The 20647-nt window shown below is 41.5% G+C and overlaps 1 protein-coding gene across 1 annotated transcript in view; it reads right to left on the reverse strand.

The window, feature by feature from the left end:
- TTC39C (tetratricopeptide repeat domain 39C) overlaps positions 1–20647 on the reverse strand; it is a 149993-nt gene that overhangs the window by 25399 nt on the left and 103947 nt on the right. The window contains exons 4-6 of the mRNA XM_089675733.1: positions 15532–15646; positions 7013–7367; positions 4709–4877 (exon numbers count right to left, since the gene is read on the reverse strand). Of these exons, the coding sequence (XP_089531859.1) occupies positions 4709–4877; positions 7013–7367; positions 15532–15646 (639 nt within the window). The remainder of the gene's footprint in view (positions 1–4708; positions 4878–7012; positions 7368–15531; positions 15647–20647) is intronic.

Consider the following 20647-nt stretch of genomic DNA (forward strand, 5'->3'; position numbering starts at 1 on the left):
ATGGAGCATACATATAAATCTAAAGCTTTTATGGAAGTTCCTTTCCCTATCAAACATAAAACTGCCCTGAAAGTCTAGGAGGAAATTTTAGAGGTACTACAAAAATGGATGAAAGGAGAGCTAGCAGAAATACTTATCAGGCGTGCAGGTCAACCAATCAGGTTTTGTTTACTAAATATATACTGTAGATAATCTGGCTGAATGCAATGAATAACTGACCCAATTTTGTTTGCAAATTACCTTTAAGAAGTTTAAAAGGAGAAGTGGGGGATGAAGTGGTCACCATGAGACAATCACTCCATAAACAATGGCTTAATGAGAAACCATCACATTGCCCACTAAGGGCAAAAGGGCCCATCCCCAACCCACTAATACTCATCATGCCAGCACTCCCCACCACTCATTCCTCTGTCACAGCCTGCATCAAAATTCCCAAAGTGGGACGCTAGAGGGACCTCTGATATCTCTGGTTCTGTCATGTAACAGTACTCGAGCCAACAACTAGGTGCTAGATTCCAGGACTGTGCCATGAAGCACATGGTTTTGTCACCAGTTGAGGATTATGGAGAAAACAGAAGTGAAAGCAAGGAAAGGCGAGTATCAGTTTGTTGGAGGGACAATTCGCAAAGACAATGGCACTTTGCAAGGTGTCAATGCGTTTAACTAAAGCCATGGCAGACTATGCGATTGCTTTAGAACACAGAAACTGCAGGGAAGCTAGCATTTCTGGCAACTTGTTGGTCATTTTGAATAAACTAAATGTATATAAAATACCCATACCTTCAGATAGCCATAAAAATATTTAGTGTGGAGAGTATTGGTTAAAATTGAACCCAGGATCTACAGAAAATTTACTGAGAGGACTTTATTAAACTCTTGAAAATATTTGTCTCTGTTCTTATTATATTGAGTCAATGCCAAAAAATGCAGCTAGTTTTCAGATTCATAGTAAAATCAGGACTCCGGATATCTATACATATTCTAGATCAGCATTAAAACCTTTGGATCAAAAGCCATTCAAATAGCATTATAAAAAAGGTAAAGGGTGAAGAGTGAGAAGGACCTGCAATTATCTTGTCAATCTCGGGTATAACTACACCTCTGCCTACAAAATTTGACTTAGAACATGTAGGTGAGTCACATATATACCACTACTTCTCTCACCAACCCCACTTAAAACCCTGGGATACTTCTTAAATACTGCAGAATTAATCACAAAGCTTATACACAGATATATGAAGGACCCAGTATAAACATGCTTGCAAGAAGCTGTCAACAACCAACAACCATCTCATTAGTTTTATTGCTCATGTGTTTTGGTTCGCACGTGCGACCAAGTGGAATAATTATACGTGCAAATGAAAAGAAGCAACTTGTCTGGGGCACAAACTGTGCTTCATTATGTTCTATATAAACACCCACATCTACTGTACCAAAGTGTCTTTAAAACCTTATATTTAATCATTTCAAGCGAAGTGCAAATTTTCCCTGCTAACACAGGCATAAGGATCTAAGTGCATCTTATCTGACTCATACAATTTTGACAAAGTAAAAGCTATCTGAGTCACAAGACAGAAGGGTGCTGTTCTCTATAAATTTGTGATTACTTGGCTTTATAAGTCATCTGAAAGCTATCAACAAACAGAGCAATGTGCTCTGAAGATACAGGCAGATCTTGCTGATCTATTAAAGTGAAAGGCTTAAAAGAACATTTAGCAACATGGAGAAGATCCCAACAATGGGATCTTTGCAGGTCCGCAGAAGATAAGACACTTACACCGACTAGTCATACCATTATGACCACTGACAGGTAAAGTGAATAACATAATCACATGAGAATGGCACCGGAACGTGGGTGGGATATATCAGGCAGCAAGTGAGCATGTTCTCCATAAAGCTGATGTGTTGAAAGCAGAAAAAATAGGCAACACTGTAATGGCTAGACAACTGGGTGAGAACATCTCCATATTTGCAGCTCTTGTGGGATGTTCCTGGTCTGCAGTGGTCAGTGGATGTACCAAAAGTGGTCCAGCAACATGGTCATGAGCGGCTATAGTTCACTAATGTGCGTGGGGAGAGAAGGCTAGCCTGTGTAGGCCAATCCAATAGAAGAGCTACTTTGACACAAAATACTGAAAAAGCTAATGTTAGTTTCAATATAAAGGTGTCAAAACACACAGTACATCGCAATTTGTTGCTTATGGCTTGCATAGCCACAGACCGGTCAAGGCACCCACGCTGCCTCATGTCCACAGCCAAATGTGCCTACATAGTGTATGTGAGCATCAGAACTGGACTACCAAGCATCATAAGAAGGTAGCCTGGTTTGGTGAATTCAAGAATGCTTTGAGGAACAGGAGTTGGAGATGTTGACTTGGCCTCCAAATTCTCCAGATCTCAATCAATTGTGGGATGAGCGTGAAAAAAAAGTTTGATCCATGGAAGCCCTACCTCACAACTTACAGGACTTAAAGAATGTGATATTGAGCTAGGCGCCAGATACCACAGCATACTTTCAGAGGTCTAGTTGAGTCCATGCCTCAACAGGTTATGGTGGGTGGTCATAATGTTATGGCTGATTGGTGTATATGTGGTCAGAAGATGGTCCAATATACAGATAGGCGAGTGATCAGTACTTACGGATTTCAATCATCCGATTAAAAATCTATTGACTAAATATACAGATGCTACTAAATCAAACACCAGGCAAAACATTTTATTTTGTTTTAAGAACAGCAGTGGGGGGTTAGTGCTTCTGAATGTTTTTTATTACTGTATGTCCTATTGGTGTGAATTCCCTGTTAAAACAGGAAGTCAAGAAAAAATTATCTCCAAAAGGGACACAGGGTAAAAACAAAAATACCTTTTTAGTACAGTGGAAAAGAGTTAATGCTCATCTATGGCATCAACCTGGCACAATAATTGCCCAAAGCTCCCTACCTATTAACTCCAATGGGAAACTGAAGGAAAAATTCAACCTGCTTCTTTGCTGTAGATATAAATGTTTTGGGTTTTGTTTTGTTTGTTTTTTTTTGGGGGGGGGGGGGGGGTATCTGTTAACTTTATTACATGGTATATATCTAGCTACAGATTAAAGATTTTGCCAGGAGTGGGGCTTTACAACTTCTCACAATATTATTTGTAATTTATTCTCTTAGATTGTAAGCTCCCAGGATCAGGGCCCTCCTAACCCTCTTGTATTGAACTGTATTGTTGCTGTATTGTCTCCCTTTATATTGTAAAGCGCTGAGCAAACTGTTGGCGCTATATAAATCCTGTATAATAATAATAATAATGTTCATAACCTGTCAGCACTACTGATCTCCTGAAGTCTCTTGCAGCTACTTCCTGTCTAAATGCATGTACATTGCTACATAATATATGTTTAAACAAAGTCCTTTTGACCAGGTGACTATGTAGAAGCTCAACTTGGGGAAAGACACAGAGTGTTGTCACCCTATATCAGAACGTGCCTGAAGTATGACATTGACTGTAGAATCAATAGGTACTTTTTTATATGAAACAGCACATTTAAAAACTAAAATTTATGTTTGAAATTACATGTTAACGTGCCTGTGTGTTTTAATGATTGGGTTTACATATGCTCTAAATAACAGTGATCATTTCATTCATATTGTGATATTCAACTAATAGCCTGACATGCTGTAACGGGAAATTGGAATCTATGTCCATAGAATCCAAAATATGAATAAAAAAATAGCTGATGCACTACTCACATTACTGGTTCAGAATAGTGATATAAACCTTCTTTATAAATCCCTGGCTGGGATAAAAACACTATGAATGGTAACTTGTAAACCCCACCCCCATTTCTCGAATCTCCATCTCTTTTGCAGACACCGTATGCTGCATAAAGTCATCCATGGCTGACATGTGGGGCAAATGTAGGAGCTAGTGTTTCAACTATAAAAAGGTTTGGTTTGTAGACCTCAGAAGAAGTACAGTGGTTAGACAAAAAAATTGAAACTACATGATTTGCAGGTGTGAAGTGACCATGTTTTGCGTTGATATAACATACTTTTGATTCCACTGTGTGATGAGACACCCAGCTAACAGGTAGGAGGCCTCACTTTCATCATTCACTGCATGCACTGCTAGTAATAGTTATGTCAGAGCTTACTGAGCCTTAGAAAGGGCAAATTGTTGGTGCCCGCTTAGCTGGTGCCTCTGACTTCAGTTGCCAATTTATTTGCTGTGTCGTGAGGTACAGTATCAAAGGTTATGGCGGCATATACAGTTTCTGGGAAAACGTCATCTGATAGACATAAGCGCGGTCGACATGGTCAGCTGACCAAAAGAGACAAAAATTATGCTGGATTGTGACCTGATATAAGAAAACAACTGCTGCAAAAGTGACTGCAGAGCTGAATCTCAGTCCTGTGAAGACTGAGCTCTACAGTCACTTTTGCAGCAGTTTCCATTTTTTGTCTAACCCCTGTAGAAGATACAGATGTTCATCTATGAAGCAAAAGGCAAGTTAAAAACAAGCCCCCCCCCCCTAATGACAACTACTCACTTTCTATTCTCCAAACTAGATTGGAACATAACACATGGAATCTGGTTGTTAAGAACAGAATATAGAATATATATATATATATATATATATATATATATATACACATACACACACACACACACATACATACACACACACATACATACACACACACAATTTATATGAGAGTACCTCTAGTCTCTGTATTCTTCCCTTGAAGAACATGAATAATGAGGAGTTGGGGTATGCAGATTCCTTCTTGTGTAGAATCTCTTTTGCTTCTTTTAGTCCTGCTTGATTGTCACTTCCATCCAGTGCAAAGAATGGGCGAACTACAGTGTGGTACCACAGCAAAGCTAGTCTGCAGTAAGAGGAGAACATTGCTACATGTTGTAGTTATGCAAGTTCTAGACACAGCAGGGGAACATTCAAATGAAGATGTGAGAACAGATGTTAATATGGGAGCAAATCACAACTATAAAAGCTAAACGATATAAACTATTATACTCAACGCTAGAATCACAGAAGCATACTCTGTTAGTGAAAATCTAATAAAGATTTAATTCAAGCCTACTGATGTCTATCATTTCAGCTCTTTAAAGACCTGAAAATCAAAAAAACATTTCAATTCAATATCTGAAATACATTTTGACTGTTAAGCTAACTCTCTCTCAATCCTCAAGTTTTCCTCAATAATAGGTAAAAGACCTTAAACTCAGCTGGCAGTGGACAGAAGATGGTCAATGTTCCCTTCATCCAAATAAAGTTAAATGGAAATATTCAAAATCAAAGTATGGATGGATAGAAAACATTTTGCGACACGAACAATGATATGCACTGTTTAGACCTGACTGCATTTAAGATCAATTACAAATACAGCAATAAACATTAGTTACAAGTAAAATAAAAGTGTCTTCATTTCTTTAAAAATGTTATTTTCACAGCGTATGAAAGAATTTGTTCTGCAAAACCTATACACTACTGAATATAACATGCATGCATTAAAGCGTCTGAAAAAGCACACTGCACACCAATATATTTTCCCCATGATTTTAGCATTCATAAGGGGATTTTCATAAAAATTGAAAAAAATCAGATCATTGTGAAGCCACTTATTATGCCACTTTTAATTACACATCTTTGCAGATTCCATTCCAAAAAATGCTGGCACTCAGCATATTAGTATATCATTATATTGAGGAAATAAGCTTCATTTTCTAACACACAAACAAGCAATACAAAAGGAATGTAAGATCACGGCTTTTAATTTAAAATGGAAGGCAAGTCAAAACCTAACTAAGCTTAAATCTACTTCCATTCCAATTCTAAGTCTACTCTATCTACCCTGCATTAGGAAAGAGGCCTATACTTACAAATTCTGAAGTTGTTCTGGTCCAATCACATTATGGGCTCCCGGGGCCAGCTTCAGTGTAATGGAGGGACTGTCAAAAACCGATGCCACATAGTAAGTCTATGGATGATGTCACCGCCATAGCAATTGTCAGTGATCTCTCCTCTACACTGAAGCCAGCGCTGGAGAGGTCATGTGAGCAGAGCGGAGCGACTTCAGAGTAGGTAAGTATAGACATCTTTCCTTTTATAGGGTAGATCAAATAGGCTTAGAATGGGGGTTGGAGCAGATTTAAGCTTAGTTAGGTTTTGACTTGCCTTTCACTTTAATGAACATCAGTTTTAGAGGTCAAAGAAGGCCCAGCTATGACGTCAGGATGGGCACCCTTCCCCCACAGTTGTCCGACAACATAGCTAGGAAGGAGACAGCCGCTTGATAATGGTCACTTGTCTCAGCTCTGAACACTTTCTAAAGACAAGTGGGGGTTTATTTACTAAAGCTGAAGAGTGCAAAATCAGACTCCCTTCTGCATAGAAACCAATCAGCTTCTAACCTCAGCTTGTTCAATGAAGCTTTGGCAATGAAACCTGGAAGCTGATTGGTTTCTATGCAGAAGGGAGTCTGACTTCGCACTCTCCAGCTTTAGTAAATAAACCCCGTGGTGTCAAGAGGATTGCATAAATTATCTAGGGGGCTTTCATCTTTTTTTGGAACTGCCCCTTAATGTGTAATAAAATATATGGTCAAAATATATCAGTTGGCTGCAGCTGACCAAAAGGCTAGCACAACAGTCTACACAAACCATAAAACAAGTCATTTAATGTCTATATATACTGCATGACAAGTCCAAAAAGTGAAGTAGAACTTTGTATATTTCACCCACTGCTTGCTGGGACTACCAGGAGGAATTACTCCTGATCACATCATTGTTAGTGTACCAGAAGCCAGATTTGGGAACAAAGCAAACATAGGAGGGCCACTTGCTGCCACGTGGACCTTGCGTTTGTCCTCACTTCATGAATCCAAGCAGTAAGAAACAACAGAGCTATTTTATCTGTATACGTTCCTTGCTTCCCTTTCTATATACTGGTTACTTACTGTAAACACTATACCAACTACCGAAGCATTGCAATATAGCTACTCACGTAGCTAAAGGGGCCTTCATGTCCTTACTTTCACTTGCATACATCAGTGAAGAGAGCCCCTGCAGACGATCTCCTGGAAAACCCAGCAAGTTGATGATTTTGAGCAGGTTTGGGGGCACCATGGATATGCAAAGGTGAAAAAGTCCATAGCCAAAGCTCACAGCACCTTTCAGTCTGTTCAGAGCCTCCTCCGTGACCCCCTCAGCAGCAATGTGGTTATCATTAGCGGCATCAGAGGGCGAGGATTCCTGAGACAGCTTCTTCTGACACATTTCCTGAAGGGAGTTAATGTCCATATAGCATTTGTGGTAAATTTTCCATGCTTTGCGCAGGATCCAACCACCTTTAATGTACGCTGGAATGAAGCAAAAAGACAATAGAAAAGAGAACATCAGCATAGGCAGAATGGCTAATTATACTTATTGAAGACAAAAATCTGAGGAAGTGAAAATGGGCGAAGTTGCTTATACAATGAACTAGAATGCAGATTTCTAGTGTAAAAGCATTTGCCTCGTGACTACTACGTGCGGCTTCCTTGAAAATGTGTATTTCTGCTATCCCCGTTTGGGGATTCTTTCTCAATTCCTTCTTTCATAGACACCCATCAAATAGACAGGTGGGGAGATTTCCCCTGACTACTAGTAACGACACCCTTTAAACAAACAAGAAGTATCCCAAATGAAGACATGTTTACCAATAAGCGCTTATTCATACAAGCATATGTGTATTTTCTGCATGGAACGCAGGTTCTTGCTGACAGATCTAGCAGAAGATCCTGTTTAAAATACGCATCTAAATTAGTTGCCTTTGGATGCCTTTAGATGCGTACCACACACATTTTCATTTGTAGATGCAGTTTGTGTATGGTCCCCCTGATTCCTATAGTGCATTTTAGACTCCTGTATTAATGAGCCCTAAAATGCTGGCAGAAGTTTTAATAGACCGTCTGCCCACCCATATTTCAGCAACAGAAAGACTGCAAGTTCTCTGTATTCTCATATATTTCAGCACCAGAGATCCACCTACCAATTGTTAAGAGTCTCAATGTTTTTACATAATTTTTTGACGCATTCTAATATTTTTGAAGAATGCAGCTTCAAAAGTGTCTGTAAAGGTAATTTTGTTTTTGTTATACTTACCTGCTCTATGCAATGGTTTTGCACAGAGTGGCCCCAAACCTCCTCTTCTTGGGGCCTCACCAGCGCTCTTGGCTCCTCCTCATTTTTTTCCCCATAGCAAGACACTTCTTATGGGTCTGATCCCAAGCCAGGCTGTGTGTGTCCATTGACATACACAGTGGGGCAGAGCCCTGCCCCCGTTCCCTGCTCACAGAGTTTGAATGGCAGCAGCAGGACCTAATGTCTCTGTGAGCACAGTGGAGAGAGCTGCTGCAGACGGACACAGCACTGGATTGAGATAGGACTCGAGTAAGTATAAAGGGGGTGATACAAACACTGAGACATACAAGGAATGCATTAAAGTAAAAATGTCCAGACTTTAGAACCGCTTTAAGGATTGACACTCTTGCAGGAGAAATTGGACTTCATGGCAGGTAAGGGCAGAAAGGAGATTTCTATACCCTGGAAGTCATGCATTTAGATTTCTTATGAAGGCAGAGTGACTCTGCCATCACCGATATGACAGTTTCTCAGAGACTGGACCTCTGCAACCACCTTTATGCTTCTAGACCCTCCTTTTTTTTTTAATACAACATTTTTTTTAGTATGATTGAAATGAGCATAAAGTAACAATATCAATGCTTTGCTACACCTATGTTGTAAATATTCAGTCATCAAAATATACCACTTACTTCTATAGAGCAGTGAGATTTACCTCAGGCCTATTAAATCTGCTTACAAAATGACTACCCCCAATGCCTTATAAGAGCCGATGGAATATACAATACTTTGCCTCAGCAAGCAAATGAAGAGGACACGATAGCACGCAATGCACATACAAGTAGTATACAGATATAAAAAGTCTACACACCCCTGTTAAAATGTCAGGTTTCTGTGATGTAACAAAAGGAGACAAAGATAAATCATTTCAGAACTTCTTCCACCTTCAATGTAACCTATAAACTGTAAAACTCAGTTAAACAACAAACTAAAATCTTTTAGGTGGAGGGAAGTAAAAATAAAAAACTAAAATAATATGGTTGCATAAGTGTGCACACCCTAAACTAATACTTTGTTGAAGCACCTTTTGATTTTATTACAGCACTTAGTCTTTTTGGGTATGAGTCTATCAGCATGGCACATCTTGACTTGGCAATATTTGCCCACTCTTCCTTGCAAAAACACTCCAGATCTGTCAGATTGGGAGGGCATCTCTTGTGCACAGCCCTCTTCAGATCACCCCACATATTTTTGATCGGATTCAGGTCTGGGCTCTGGCTGAGCCATTCCAAAACTTGAATCTTCTTCTGGTGAAGCCATTGCTTTGTTGATTTGTACGTATGCTTTGGGTCGTTGTCATGTTGAAAGTTCCTATTCATGTTCAGCTTTCTAGCAGAAGCCTGAAGGTTTTGTGCCAATATTGACTGGTATTTGGAACTGTTCATAATTCCCTCTACCTTGGCTAAGGCCCCAGTTCCAGCTGAAGAAAATCAGCCCCAAAGCACGATTCTGCCACCACCATGCTTCACTGTGGGTATGGTGTTCTTTTGGTGATGTGCAGTGTTGTTTTTGCACCAAACATATCTTTTGGTATTATGGCCAAAAAGTTCAACCTTGGTTTCATAAGACCATAACACATTTTCCCACATGCTTTTGGGAGACTTCAGATGTGTTTTTGCAAAATTTAGCCGGGCTTGGATGTTTTTCTTCATAAGAAAAGTATTCCGTCTTGCCACTCTACCCCATAGCCCAGACATATGAAGAATATGGAAGATTGTTGTCACATGTACCACACAGACAGTATTTGCCAGATATTCCTGCAGCTCCTTTAATGTTGCTGTAGGCCTCTTGGCAGCCTCCCAGACCAGTTTTCTTCTCATCTTTTCACCAATTTTGGAGGGACATCCAGTTCTTGGTAATGTCACTGTTGTGTCATATTTTCTCCACTTGATGATGACTGTCTTCACTGTGTTCCATGGTATATCTAATGCTCTGGAAATTCTTTTGTACCCTTCACCTGACTGATACCTTTTAACAATGAGATCCCTCTGATGCTTTGTTAGCTCTCTGGCTTTTTCTGTAGGATGCGACAAAGAAAATGTCAGGAAAGACCTACTAGAGCAGATGAACTTCATTGGGGTTAATCAGAGGCACTTTAAAATGAGGGCAGGTGTGTATTGACTCCTATTTAACATGATTTTGAACGTGATTGCTTACTTCTGAACACAGCTACATCCACAGTTATAAGAGGGTGTGCACACTTATGCAAACACATTATTTTAGTTTGTTATGTTTACTCCCCCCTAGAAGATTTTAAGTTGTTTTTCAATTGAGTTGTACAGTTTATAGGTCACATTAAAAAGGTGGAAAAAGTTGTGAAATAATTAATCTTTGTCTAGTTTTTTCACAGAAACCTGACATTTTTACAGGGGGGTGTAGACTTTTTATATCCACTGTACATGGTCAAGACAAATCAGAAGATTGACAATTTACCTTATACAGTGTATAGATTTAAACTCCAGCAGGTTTTTTTATTTCCTGATGAATATTTATATTAAATTGCAATGCAAATAGCTTCTAAACAGCTCAATGCTGGCATCATAATGCTCTAAAGTGCATCGCTTATAATTAATTCATTAAACCTCAGGCGCTGTCTTTTGTAAAAGACTTTAGGACTGCAGCAGCTCCATTGTATTTGCGTATATGAATGGTGAACTGCTAACCTCCTTTTATATGCTGAAAGAGCAGCCATACAAAAAACGGCTTCTCTTATCTTATTAAAAATTAAAAACAAGTGGGAATTCACAATTTTCTAAGGAGGTACAAAATTCAGTTGTCAAGGCTCTAACGTCACACCATCTTTTCCGTTATGGTGACACCATCCCTCGGCAGGCTTTAATCAACTTATATAATTAGACTTTCACACGGCACTTGATAAAATGATTGGCATTTTTTCAGCGTGTTTATGAACATGCATTTCCTGGTCTATGCGGATGCTGCAATAGAGAAAAGTGCTCTAACCTGCACCAACCAATCACAATATATTTTAATGACCTGGAAAGTAGCAAAGTGAAAAATTCATTACCATACAAGCAACCAATGAGAAATCGTTATGTTTATGTTACTACAGAAAACTGATGGCACAGATTGGCACTGGTGGGTGGCACTGCTAGGCGGCACTGATGGGCACAGGTGGGTGGCACTGCTAGGCACAGGTGGGTGGTACTGCAGGACATGTAGGTGGCACTGATGGGCACAGGTGGGTGGCACTGATGGCACAAGTGGGTGGCACTGATGGGCACAGGTAAGCAGCACTGCTGGGAACAGGTGGGTGGCACAGGCAGGCGGCACTGCTGGGCACTGATCAGCAGTGCCCTGATGATCAGTGCCGATCCCTTTGCTGACAGCTACCAGTTCTCGGCAGTACTTTTCTCACACTATGACAGCGTGAGGAAAGTGCAGCCGAGAACCGGCAACTGTATTCACCCGGTGATCGCTGTGTCATTGGACACAGCTGATCACGTGGTAAAAGGTTGCCGTAATTGGCCGTTTACATTACCCGTGATCAGCAGTGTCCGTAGTACACAGCGATCACAAGCGGCACCGTGTGCGCGCTGCTGGGGTGCGCAGGGGGGTGGGTTCTGGAATGACGTCCATGGACATCGTCCCAGGATTCCACAACTGCGCTGTAGCCATCCTTCGGCTATAGCGCAGTTGGGAACTGGTTAAATTAACAACACCCCGAAATCAGTTCGCAAAACGCGGTGCAATGTGCAGAATCGGATTGCAACACCCATGCGATTTGTTTCTAGTGCGGACCAAAAAAAGGGCCCTGCACCTTTTTTGGTGCAGATGCGGTGAGATTTGTATATGTATGGATAAAATCGCACCACACAGAATTTGCATGTGATTTGCAAAGGGATGTGATGCAAATCACATGCAATGTGCCGCACTGCATCAGCGTGAACGCAGGCTAAAGGTGAATTCTCACTGCAAACAGAGAGCTGCTGGAGCAATTCACAAACTTGAGCAATACAAACTTTATTTGCCGTGTCCAAAATGTACACTTCATTTACGACAACGTACAGCAGCTCGATGAGCTGCGTTGATGTACATGGTTGTGCGGATCTGTACGGTGAGATGCAATAAAATGCAGCATGTCTGTATTTTAGCGTAGCCATGTGAATGGGATATATAGGTAACAATTATTTGCTGTGTGTCCCTGCAATGACAGATGTTTTACAATGCAGGAAAAAGGCTGGAGAGTGTAAAATCTGGTGTCGCTCTGCATAGAAACAAATCAGCTTCCAGGTTTGTCAAAGCTTAAGTGAGATTCTGACTGGCTACCATACACAGCTGCACCAGATTTTGCACTCTCCAGTTTTAGTAAAACAACCCCACAGAGTGAATTCACATTCAGACAACAGGCGACAATGCTCAAGTGTGAACAGGCCTATTGAAAACAAAGGTTTACTTTTCTCTTGTGCATTGTTGTCTTTCGGGAACTGTACAATAAAACACTCAAGCGTGAATAAACCATAGCAACCAATCAGAATTCATTCTGTTGAAATAAGATGACTTAAAGTGATTCTAAACACTCACATATACCCAGTGAAGTGCCTGGCCACAGGTGATACACAAGAGATGAAACAAATCATCCTGCATAAGTTGTACCTGTTTATCGACAGCCGTATTTCCCCTATATCTAATCAAAATGTAGAATTTACACAGGATCTCTCAGTTCTGAAAAGCAGGGGGCGGAGAGCTGAAGTTACATCAATGAGGAGAGCTGTGAGAGCTGATTGGAGGGAAGGGACACACCCCCTTCACACAGCACACAGGAACAGAGCTGAAGCTGTCAATCTGCTGGAGGTCCCTCCCCTGTCACCATTTTCCTCTTGGTGTCAGGAAATCTCATCAGAAGGACTCATGCGTATAGCAGAGGGACGAGGCAACAAACAAAAATGACACTTAGTGCTTTTTTATATTCCATGTCTGAGGTTTACAAGCACTTTAATGAAGGATTCTTAATGGTTGCTATGAATTTACAGACTTAAAAATGACAACTCTACTTAGTAATGTGGCTGTGATCTGCAGCTAGTAAATTTACATACACCCACCAAGAAGAAATCAACAAAATTACACACCTGCAGTAGAATCTTGTTGTGAATTGTTGCACTTTGGAATTCTTTATTAAGTGGCCAACAAAACATACAAAATACGTTTTTTCTTTTGAGTAGACTGAGCTTGTAATACCAGTGAACACAAGTCATCACAGCTTTTCAACCCATTTTAGTGGTCACCAGTCCAAAATGATTTCTTCATATTCCAATAGAGAATACTACTAGAGCAGGTGTTATCAACCTTTTCAGGAGCAAGGGCAATTTAAATGCTTTGGTAACCAGTTTTGGGCCACAATGAAGTATGGGGTGCTTTGGTAACCAGTCGTGGGCCACAATGAAGTATGGGGTTTTACAGCCCCCCAATCCAAAAACGTAATTGAGCCTTACTCTCCTGAACCCCCTATGCTTTCACACTGTTGTGCTGCGGTTTACCTGCACTGAGGTTACAGCGCAGTGCATCTTGGCTTTCCTGGGGATTAGCTGCACTTTGCCATAGACGTCTATTACATTTTGTGTTTGTGGTGCACGTTCTGAAAGTGCACCAAAACTCCTGCATTCAGGAGTTTTGGTGTGCTTTCAAATAGCTCAGCTAACACGCAGGATATAATGGAAGTCTATGGCTCAGTGCAGCTAACCCGCAGAAAAGCCAAGGTGCACTGCCCTGAACCCGCGTATAAGTGTGAAAGTAGCCTAATAACCTTTTTTTTTTATATGTGCTATTATGCCCATTGCAAAAGTGTAGTATATGTGATGTTTAATCACTGACCTTTTCCTCTTTCAGTTTCTCCTGGTATCACTCTCTAGGCCAGCCTTTCACAACCAGGGTGCCTTGAAGTTTCTTCAGAGGTGCCTTGGCAAAATGTCTAAAAATTGCCCAAAACTTGTATACAAGCCAGTGGGTGGATCAAGCCTGCCTTTTAGTTACACAAAGACACACATTTCATTTTGCACCATTACAACCTTCTAGTCGCCGACTTTCTGAGAACCAATGACATCATTAGTTGATAAGGAGAATGTCAGCTGCCTGCACAGCATCCTAGTTTCACCCTCCGCCACCCTTCTCCAGCAATGCTGGGGTCACATTAGCTCTGTGATGGAGAAAAACTGAGGGAGAAGAGAAACACTGGAATACTAGTCAGTACCAGTGTGCAAATGTGTATTTGCTTTGGAAGAATAAATCACCTCTAATGTTGGAAGTCCTGCATGTGTGAATGTTGCTGCTTTATATAAAACAATTAGAATAGTTTTTCATATTTTAGAATGGGGTGACTCAAAACTGTCCATAATTTTAAAGGGTGCCTCGGGACTGTCCATAACTTTAAAGGGTACCTTGACTGAAAAAAGGTTGAGAAACACTGCTCTAGGCTGCTAGAAAGGTCCCAGGTGAAGTAAACTTGGTATAATTCTGCCTGGGACAAGAGCCGGCCCTACAGAGGGGGCATCCGCTTATGTGGCTCCTGCTCCCTCTGTGACCGCCTGCTTCCTTCACTGCTGGTGCTGGCTCCATGCCTTCTGATGCTCTGGGATGGCAGGTTGGGAACCCTTTAATCACGATCTAGGCTTGCTGACCCACTATTCCAGAGTATGGGCATATGTGTCCCAGGTTTGAGGTCCATGGACCACAGGTTGAGCGCCCCTGTACTAGAGATCAGAAGCTGCACCATTTTGTTGTCCTAGGTTGGTGACACTGGAAACGCAGTTGAAAAGCTAAGCTTAGCCTGTTACAGTTGTGCCAGAGATGAGTCGCGATCAGGGGCGGACTGACAACTCATGGGGCCCCCGGGCAATAGGGCGTCATGGGGTCCCTGTGTCCTTGCCCAAACTCAAAAAAGACTATGAAAAAGGTACCAGGGGCATCTCATGGGGCCCCCTACTGACCCCGGGCCCTCGGGCAGTGCCCGAGTTTCCAAATGGTCAGTCCGCCCCTTGTCACGATCTCCCTGCCAGAGTCATATAAAGAGCCAGCTAGGACCCTTCCTGCACAGACAGAATGGAAGTCCAGATAGCAGGCCTTTAATTTCACACTGACCAACAGTCAAAAATATGGAGAATACGGATGGAGTTTTTTTGTCATCTGAATCTATATGCCTTTAATGAAACCTTTTAGTGTATGAAAGACTTTTTTAATGTCAGTTGTGTGTCATTTTGAAAATATTCAAACAGAGCAGATGATGGCAGTCTAACTATTTTCCAGAGAACAAACAGAATTCTGACACACATATATTAATACTTCTGCCAGCACAGAGAATGGTAGATCTCATTTACTCAGGACACTCACCTGACAGTTCCTGCTTAACAAAGGAAAGCACGGCTAAGTAAACCTGGCAGTCTGCAACAATGATCTGCCTCTGCAAGCGGTCAATCATAGACTGGGCAGACTTTCTAACATCAACCTGCAAAGAAGAAAACATATGTACCAATATCAATGTAGTATTTCTAAGGAGTTTTAGTATACTAAATCTGACAGGTGTATACTACAGGTCATACTACCCAAAAACACATAAAACACTTAAGTCACCATGAACTTATAGCAGAAGTAGGAATGCCATGTCAGTAGGGCATACTGACCTGGCCAGCTGGAAGTGGTTCTGTAGGTCCATACGCTGTATGGACATGGCAAGGAAAAAGGTTAAACAAGGCAGAGAAAAAAAAAGTGACGTAAGCCAAACCCAGCTACCAGAAATTAGTTTTACTTTCAGTCTACCCTACGTAAAGGAAACCATGAAGACTGCTCTGGGTAACTGCACATTACTGATCTTTGTACACCATCTTAGGTTTGTTGTGTGTCACTATCATTGTGAATACCACCTATAACTCTGCTGTTGGCCACAACTCAGAGGAGGGTCTTTTCAGGCTGCATATTTCAGCTTCCCTACTGACACTGCCTTCTGCATATTTCTACAAAATTATGGTCTTCTTGTGTATCTGGTATGAATCTCCCAACTTAACATGGACATTCATACCACATGGCCATAAGATTTAGACAGTTCCTAGTCAGGACTCTTTCCGAAATGGCCAACATACTTTAATTTAGCACTTGTATTTCAATCTGTTTATTAGAGTTTCCAAAAATACAGAAATAAGAAACATTTGTAGGACCCTAAAGGGCCTCATAAATAAAGTACAGGAACATATAATTAACCATCATCAATACAATGGTAAGACTCATTACAGCTATTGGCAGTCTCTAGTCATCCCAAGAGCAAAACAGAAAGCTAAGTGGTCTATGCCCCTGCTCTCTAGATAGCCACCCAAAAGGTAGAGCCCTTCACAGAGCAGGGAAGCTGATGGCTTTATATTTCAATGGTCGTATGAAAAATATCAGAAATATAACAGTGGAAAATGCCTCAAAAGTAATAGGAGGTTCTCAGGATGCCATTACAATAAGAATGAGAATACATCAAGAGCGCCTAGAGAGGCGAATCAAAAAATCTTCAAACTTCATGCCTCAATGCCAGAGGTCCCTCTGACCTACACTGTAAAATATAGCTATGGTGAACAGATATCAGTAAACACAAACTTGGTCTACATTAAAGTTAGTTAACTTCTTAATGTATTACATTTGTTTTAATAGGGGTCATTGTAGTTGGCAGATTAACCGACATGCAAATTCTAGAGAGCAGCACCATAGTAACAGCAAAGTAATAGTAAATAAGTCACCAAAAGGTGAAGAGAGTACCAGGTATAAAGAAAGGAAAGAAAGATGAAAAAAAAAAGGGGGGGGGGGACTGGGAAAAAGAGGGTCAGCCAGTGACTCGCTAAGGAATAGACAAATATTGAATCTGTCAGGGACCATCGCGACGCATGGGTCTACACATGCGTAGGCGTCTGTGAAGACGTGCAGGTAGCAGGGCACTAGGACCCAGGCGCACCGTCATCTTGACAGTACTAGGCAGGCACTGGGACCTAGGCGGCGCCTGTCAGGTGCAGGGCGGGCTACTTAAACCAGCCCTGCACAGACGCTTGTTGCCGAATGGTCTTTTGTACCCTGTTGCCTGTGTTGTGAGTACTCTGATCTGGATTGTCTGACCTTGTTGCCTTCTCCTGTCCTGACCCCTTGGCTTGCCTGACTCTGCTCCTGGATGTTCCCTTATAGATCTGATCTTTTGGTATTGACCCTGTGTGTGACCCGACTATCCTTTGCCTATCGTCTTGTACCTCACCGACCCGCTAGTTACCGACCCGGCTTGTTTGACTCTGACTTTGCTCATCCGTCCATCCATCCCTCAGGGATCCCTGGGCTCCCTCACATCAGACTCTTAACCCGCTGGAGCCCTTGGCAGACTCCTCTACCTCTGGTAGAGATACCTAGCAGCTGCGACCTGGCCCCGGAGCGCTCCAAGTCCATCCCCACCATCAGGGGCCCTGGTGAACAAGTGCTCCGGTACTTAGACTCCGCACTCTGGGAAGGCTCTATCAGGGGACTGATAGAGGTACTGTCAGGCGGTCCGTTACAGAATCCATGGATCCCATGTTTTATCAAATTTCTTTATGTGTTATTTTGGAGGATGAGGGAGTTTTGTTGTTACCATAATCCAGTTAAGTTTACTTTTGAAATACTCAAGTGGCACCACTGACTGCTTCCAATATTTTGCAATAGTAATTCTCGCGACCAAAAACATATGCATAATCAGTTTCGTCGATTTTTTGGGGACCTCGTCAGGAAGTTCCTGAAAGAGGGCAGCCTCCGGGGATCTGCGGATATTCACTCCTGTCACTGGATAAAATTAAACTTCTGAATCCAAAATCTGGATACTATGGGACACTGCCACCAAATGTGGTAAAGTAGCACTTGGAAACTGCCCAACATTCTCACTCTAGTGGTTATGCACCAAGGCAAGAATCTTCAAACTGCGGCTAGCAGACCAAATCCAGCCTGCTATGGGATTCCAGCCTGCAGCTAGAGTCAGTAGCCCCCCACAAAGGTCTTCAGGTCAGCCTACAGTCTGTTTTTCACCCAAAATCAACCCTTCTCCCTCGGTCTCTAGCGCAGGTTCCCACAGCTTTGTTGTCATTGTACAATAAGTTGCTAGGACCACTGGCATCCTAACAACCAATCATTTGCCAGCATTCACAGGAGCATGGCACTTTCCTCATCCAGACCTGTTGGAGATTCTGATGGGGACCCTGATGCAAAGGGGCTCTGATGGCAACCCTGATGCAAGGGGGTACTCTGATGGTCTCAAGTTTATTTGGAAACTCTTTCCTTTGTTTTACTGAAGTTCTTCCTCTGTTGTTCTGAATCATATCATGCAGAGACCCCTGCACTAGAGGAAGTGAAGCAGTTTAAAGTGAGAATCAAACGTGTTATGTTCTAGGATTTTGTCTACTTCTATACTAAGCTGGGTACACATTCATCCAGTTCAGCATGGACCAGATGAATTTCAATCTCTGTTTTGCTTTCCCTGTTAAACAGAAGTTGATTGTTAAATTTGCTTCTGTTGAACAGACCTGCTGGAAAATTTTAATGCAGTCAGCGGCTGCAGCGTTAATCAGTGTATTCTGACAGTGGGGAGTCCCCACTGTCAGAATACAATGTCCAGGCGGGGAGGTTTCCTGTATCCACATTGTTTGTATGGAGACAGGAATCTGTTTTTTAAACCAGTATGAAGTTTCTCTATTTCACTGATCAAAATGATAAAATGAGTTCAGTAAACAGTGTGATTTATTACTAACATTTACCATAAGCAAGTCTGCCAACCAGCACATTCGGCATGAAGAAAGTATGCAAAAATAGTTTGTATCACTGTCAGCAAGATCAGCCTATGACTTTAGTAATTGTCGAAGACATATGTGAGGTTTCATCAAAGCAACACATTGTCTGTTTCAGTTTGAGTGTTTTACAGAAATTCATTTGCATTTCTTGTTCGGAAAGATAGCAGAGCTCCAATCAAAGCAACACCATATCAGGCGAATGTAGGATTTATATTAAGCCTATAATTACTTCTGATCAACCCCATGGAGATAGGATGTAGCACTTTAAGACTGCCAGTTGTCCGTCTCATTACAGATTTTACATTATTTCATTTTGATAACCCTGTACAGTCCATCATAAACTCACCACTTTCTATTATTATGTTCAAACAAAAAAACAAAGCCTATAGTAAATAAAATTATTATATCATCTGCCTTAGCAGAGATTTATGCTGGACATACTTGCATAGATTTCTTTCTTTCAGAATTGATGAATGGATTTTCCTTGCTGAGTATTTATTCTGATGGAAGCTGGCAGAATACTCAAAGAGTGGCTCCATGTGATTGAATGCAGTCACTGTTTGGCTGACAATTTTCAACTGACTTCTCTGACAAAAGTCGAACGAACAATTGTCTATTGTCAAGCTGGCTGGTGCCGACAGGGGCCCTCACAGCTTGAGTTTCAGACTATTCCACATGACTTAGCCGAAATTCAAGCCATGTATTCCAGCCTTTTGGAAAAGTTGCCCAAGTATGCAAAGTAGGTCAGAATAATCTGTATTTTTGCCAAGCACTATGCAAGTCCAGATCTTTCAGGAGTATTACAAAGCAGACAAAAACACCAGAAAACAAAGTATTTGGTTTCAAAACAGAGCTAATTCCAAAACTATTTTTTTTTAGCCCATATTTGTAACACCTACTGTATATACACTATATTGCCAAAAGTATTGGGACACCCTTCCAAATCATTGAATTCAGGTGTTCCAATCACATCCATGGCCACTGGTGTATTAAATTAAGCACCTAGGCATGCAGACTGCTTCTACAAACATTTTTGAAAGAAAAAAATGTGAATAGAATGGGTCGCTCTCAGGAGCTCGTGAATTCAAGCGTGATACCCTGATAGGTTGCCACCTGTGCAATAAGTCCATCCGTGAAATTTCCTTTAAATTTTCCACAGTGAAATTTCCTAAATATTCCACAGTCAACTGTTAGTGGTATTATAACAAAGTGGAAGCAAATGGGAACAACAGCAACTCAGCAACAAAGTGGTAGGCCACGTAAAATGGCACAGCAGGGTCAACTCATGCTGAAGTGCACAGAAGTTGCCAACTGTCTGCAAAGTCAATAGCTAAAGAACTCCAAAACTTCATGTGGCCTTCAGATTAGCACAACAGAAATGCATAGAGAGCTTCATTAAATGGGTTTCCATGTTCTCTGGAGTGACGAATCATGCTTCTCTGTCTGGCAATCTGATGGATGTGTCTGGGTTTGGAGATTGCCAGGAGAATGGTACAGAAAGAGTGTGGGGATGGCCCCGTCCCATTCCAACATGACTGAGCACCAGTGCACAAAGCAAGGTCTATAAAGACATGGATGAGCGAGTTTGAGGTGGAGGAACTTGACTGGCCTGCACATAGTCCTGACCTCAAGCTGATAGAACACCTTTGGGATGAATTAGAGCAGAGACTGTGAGCCAG

This window comes from Staurois parvus, unplaced genomic scaffold, assembly GCF_062004578.1.
Source record: "Staurois parvus isolate SC_StPar_1 unplaced genomic scaffold, SC_StPar_1.0 ptg000157l, whole genome shotgun sequence".
Taxonomy (NCBI): domain Eukaryota; kingdom Metazoa; phylum Chordata; class Amphibia; order Anura; family Ranidae; genus Staurois; species Staurois parvus.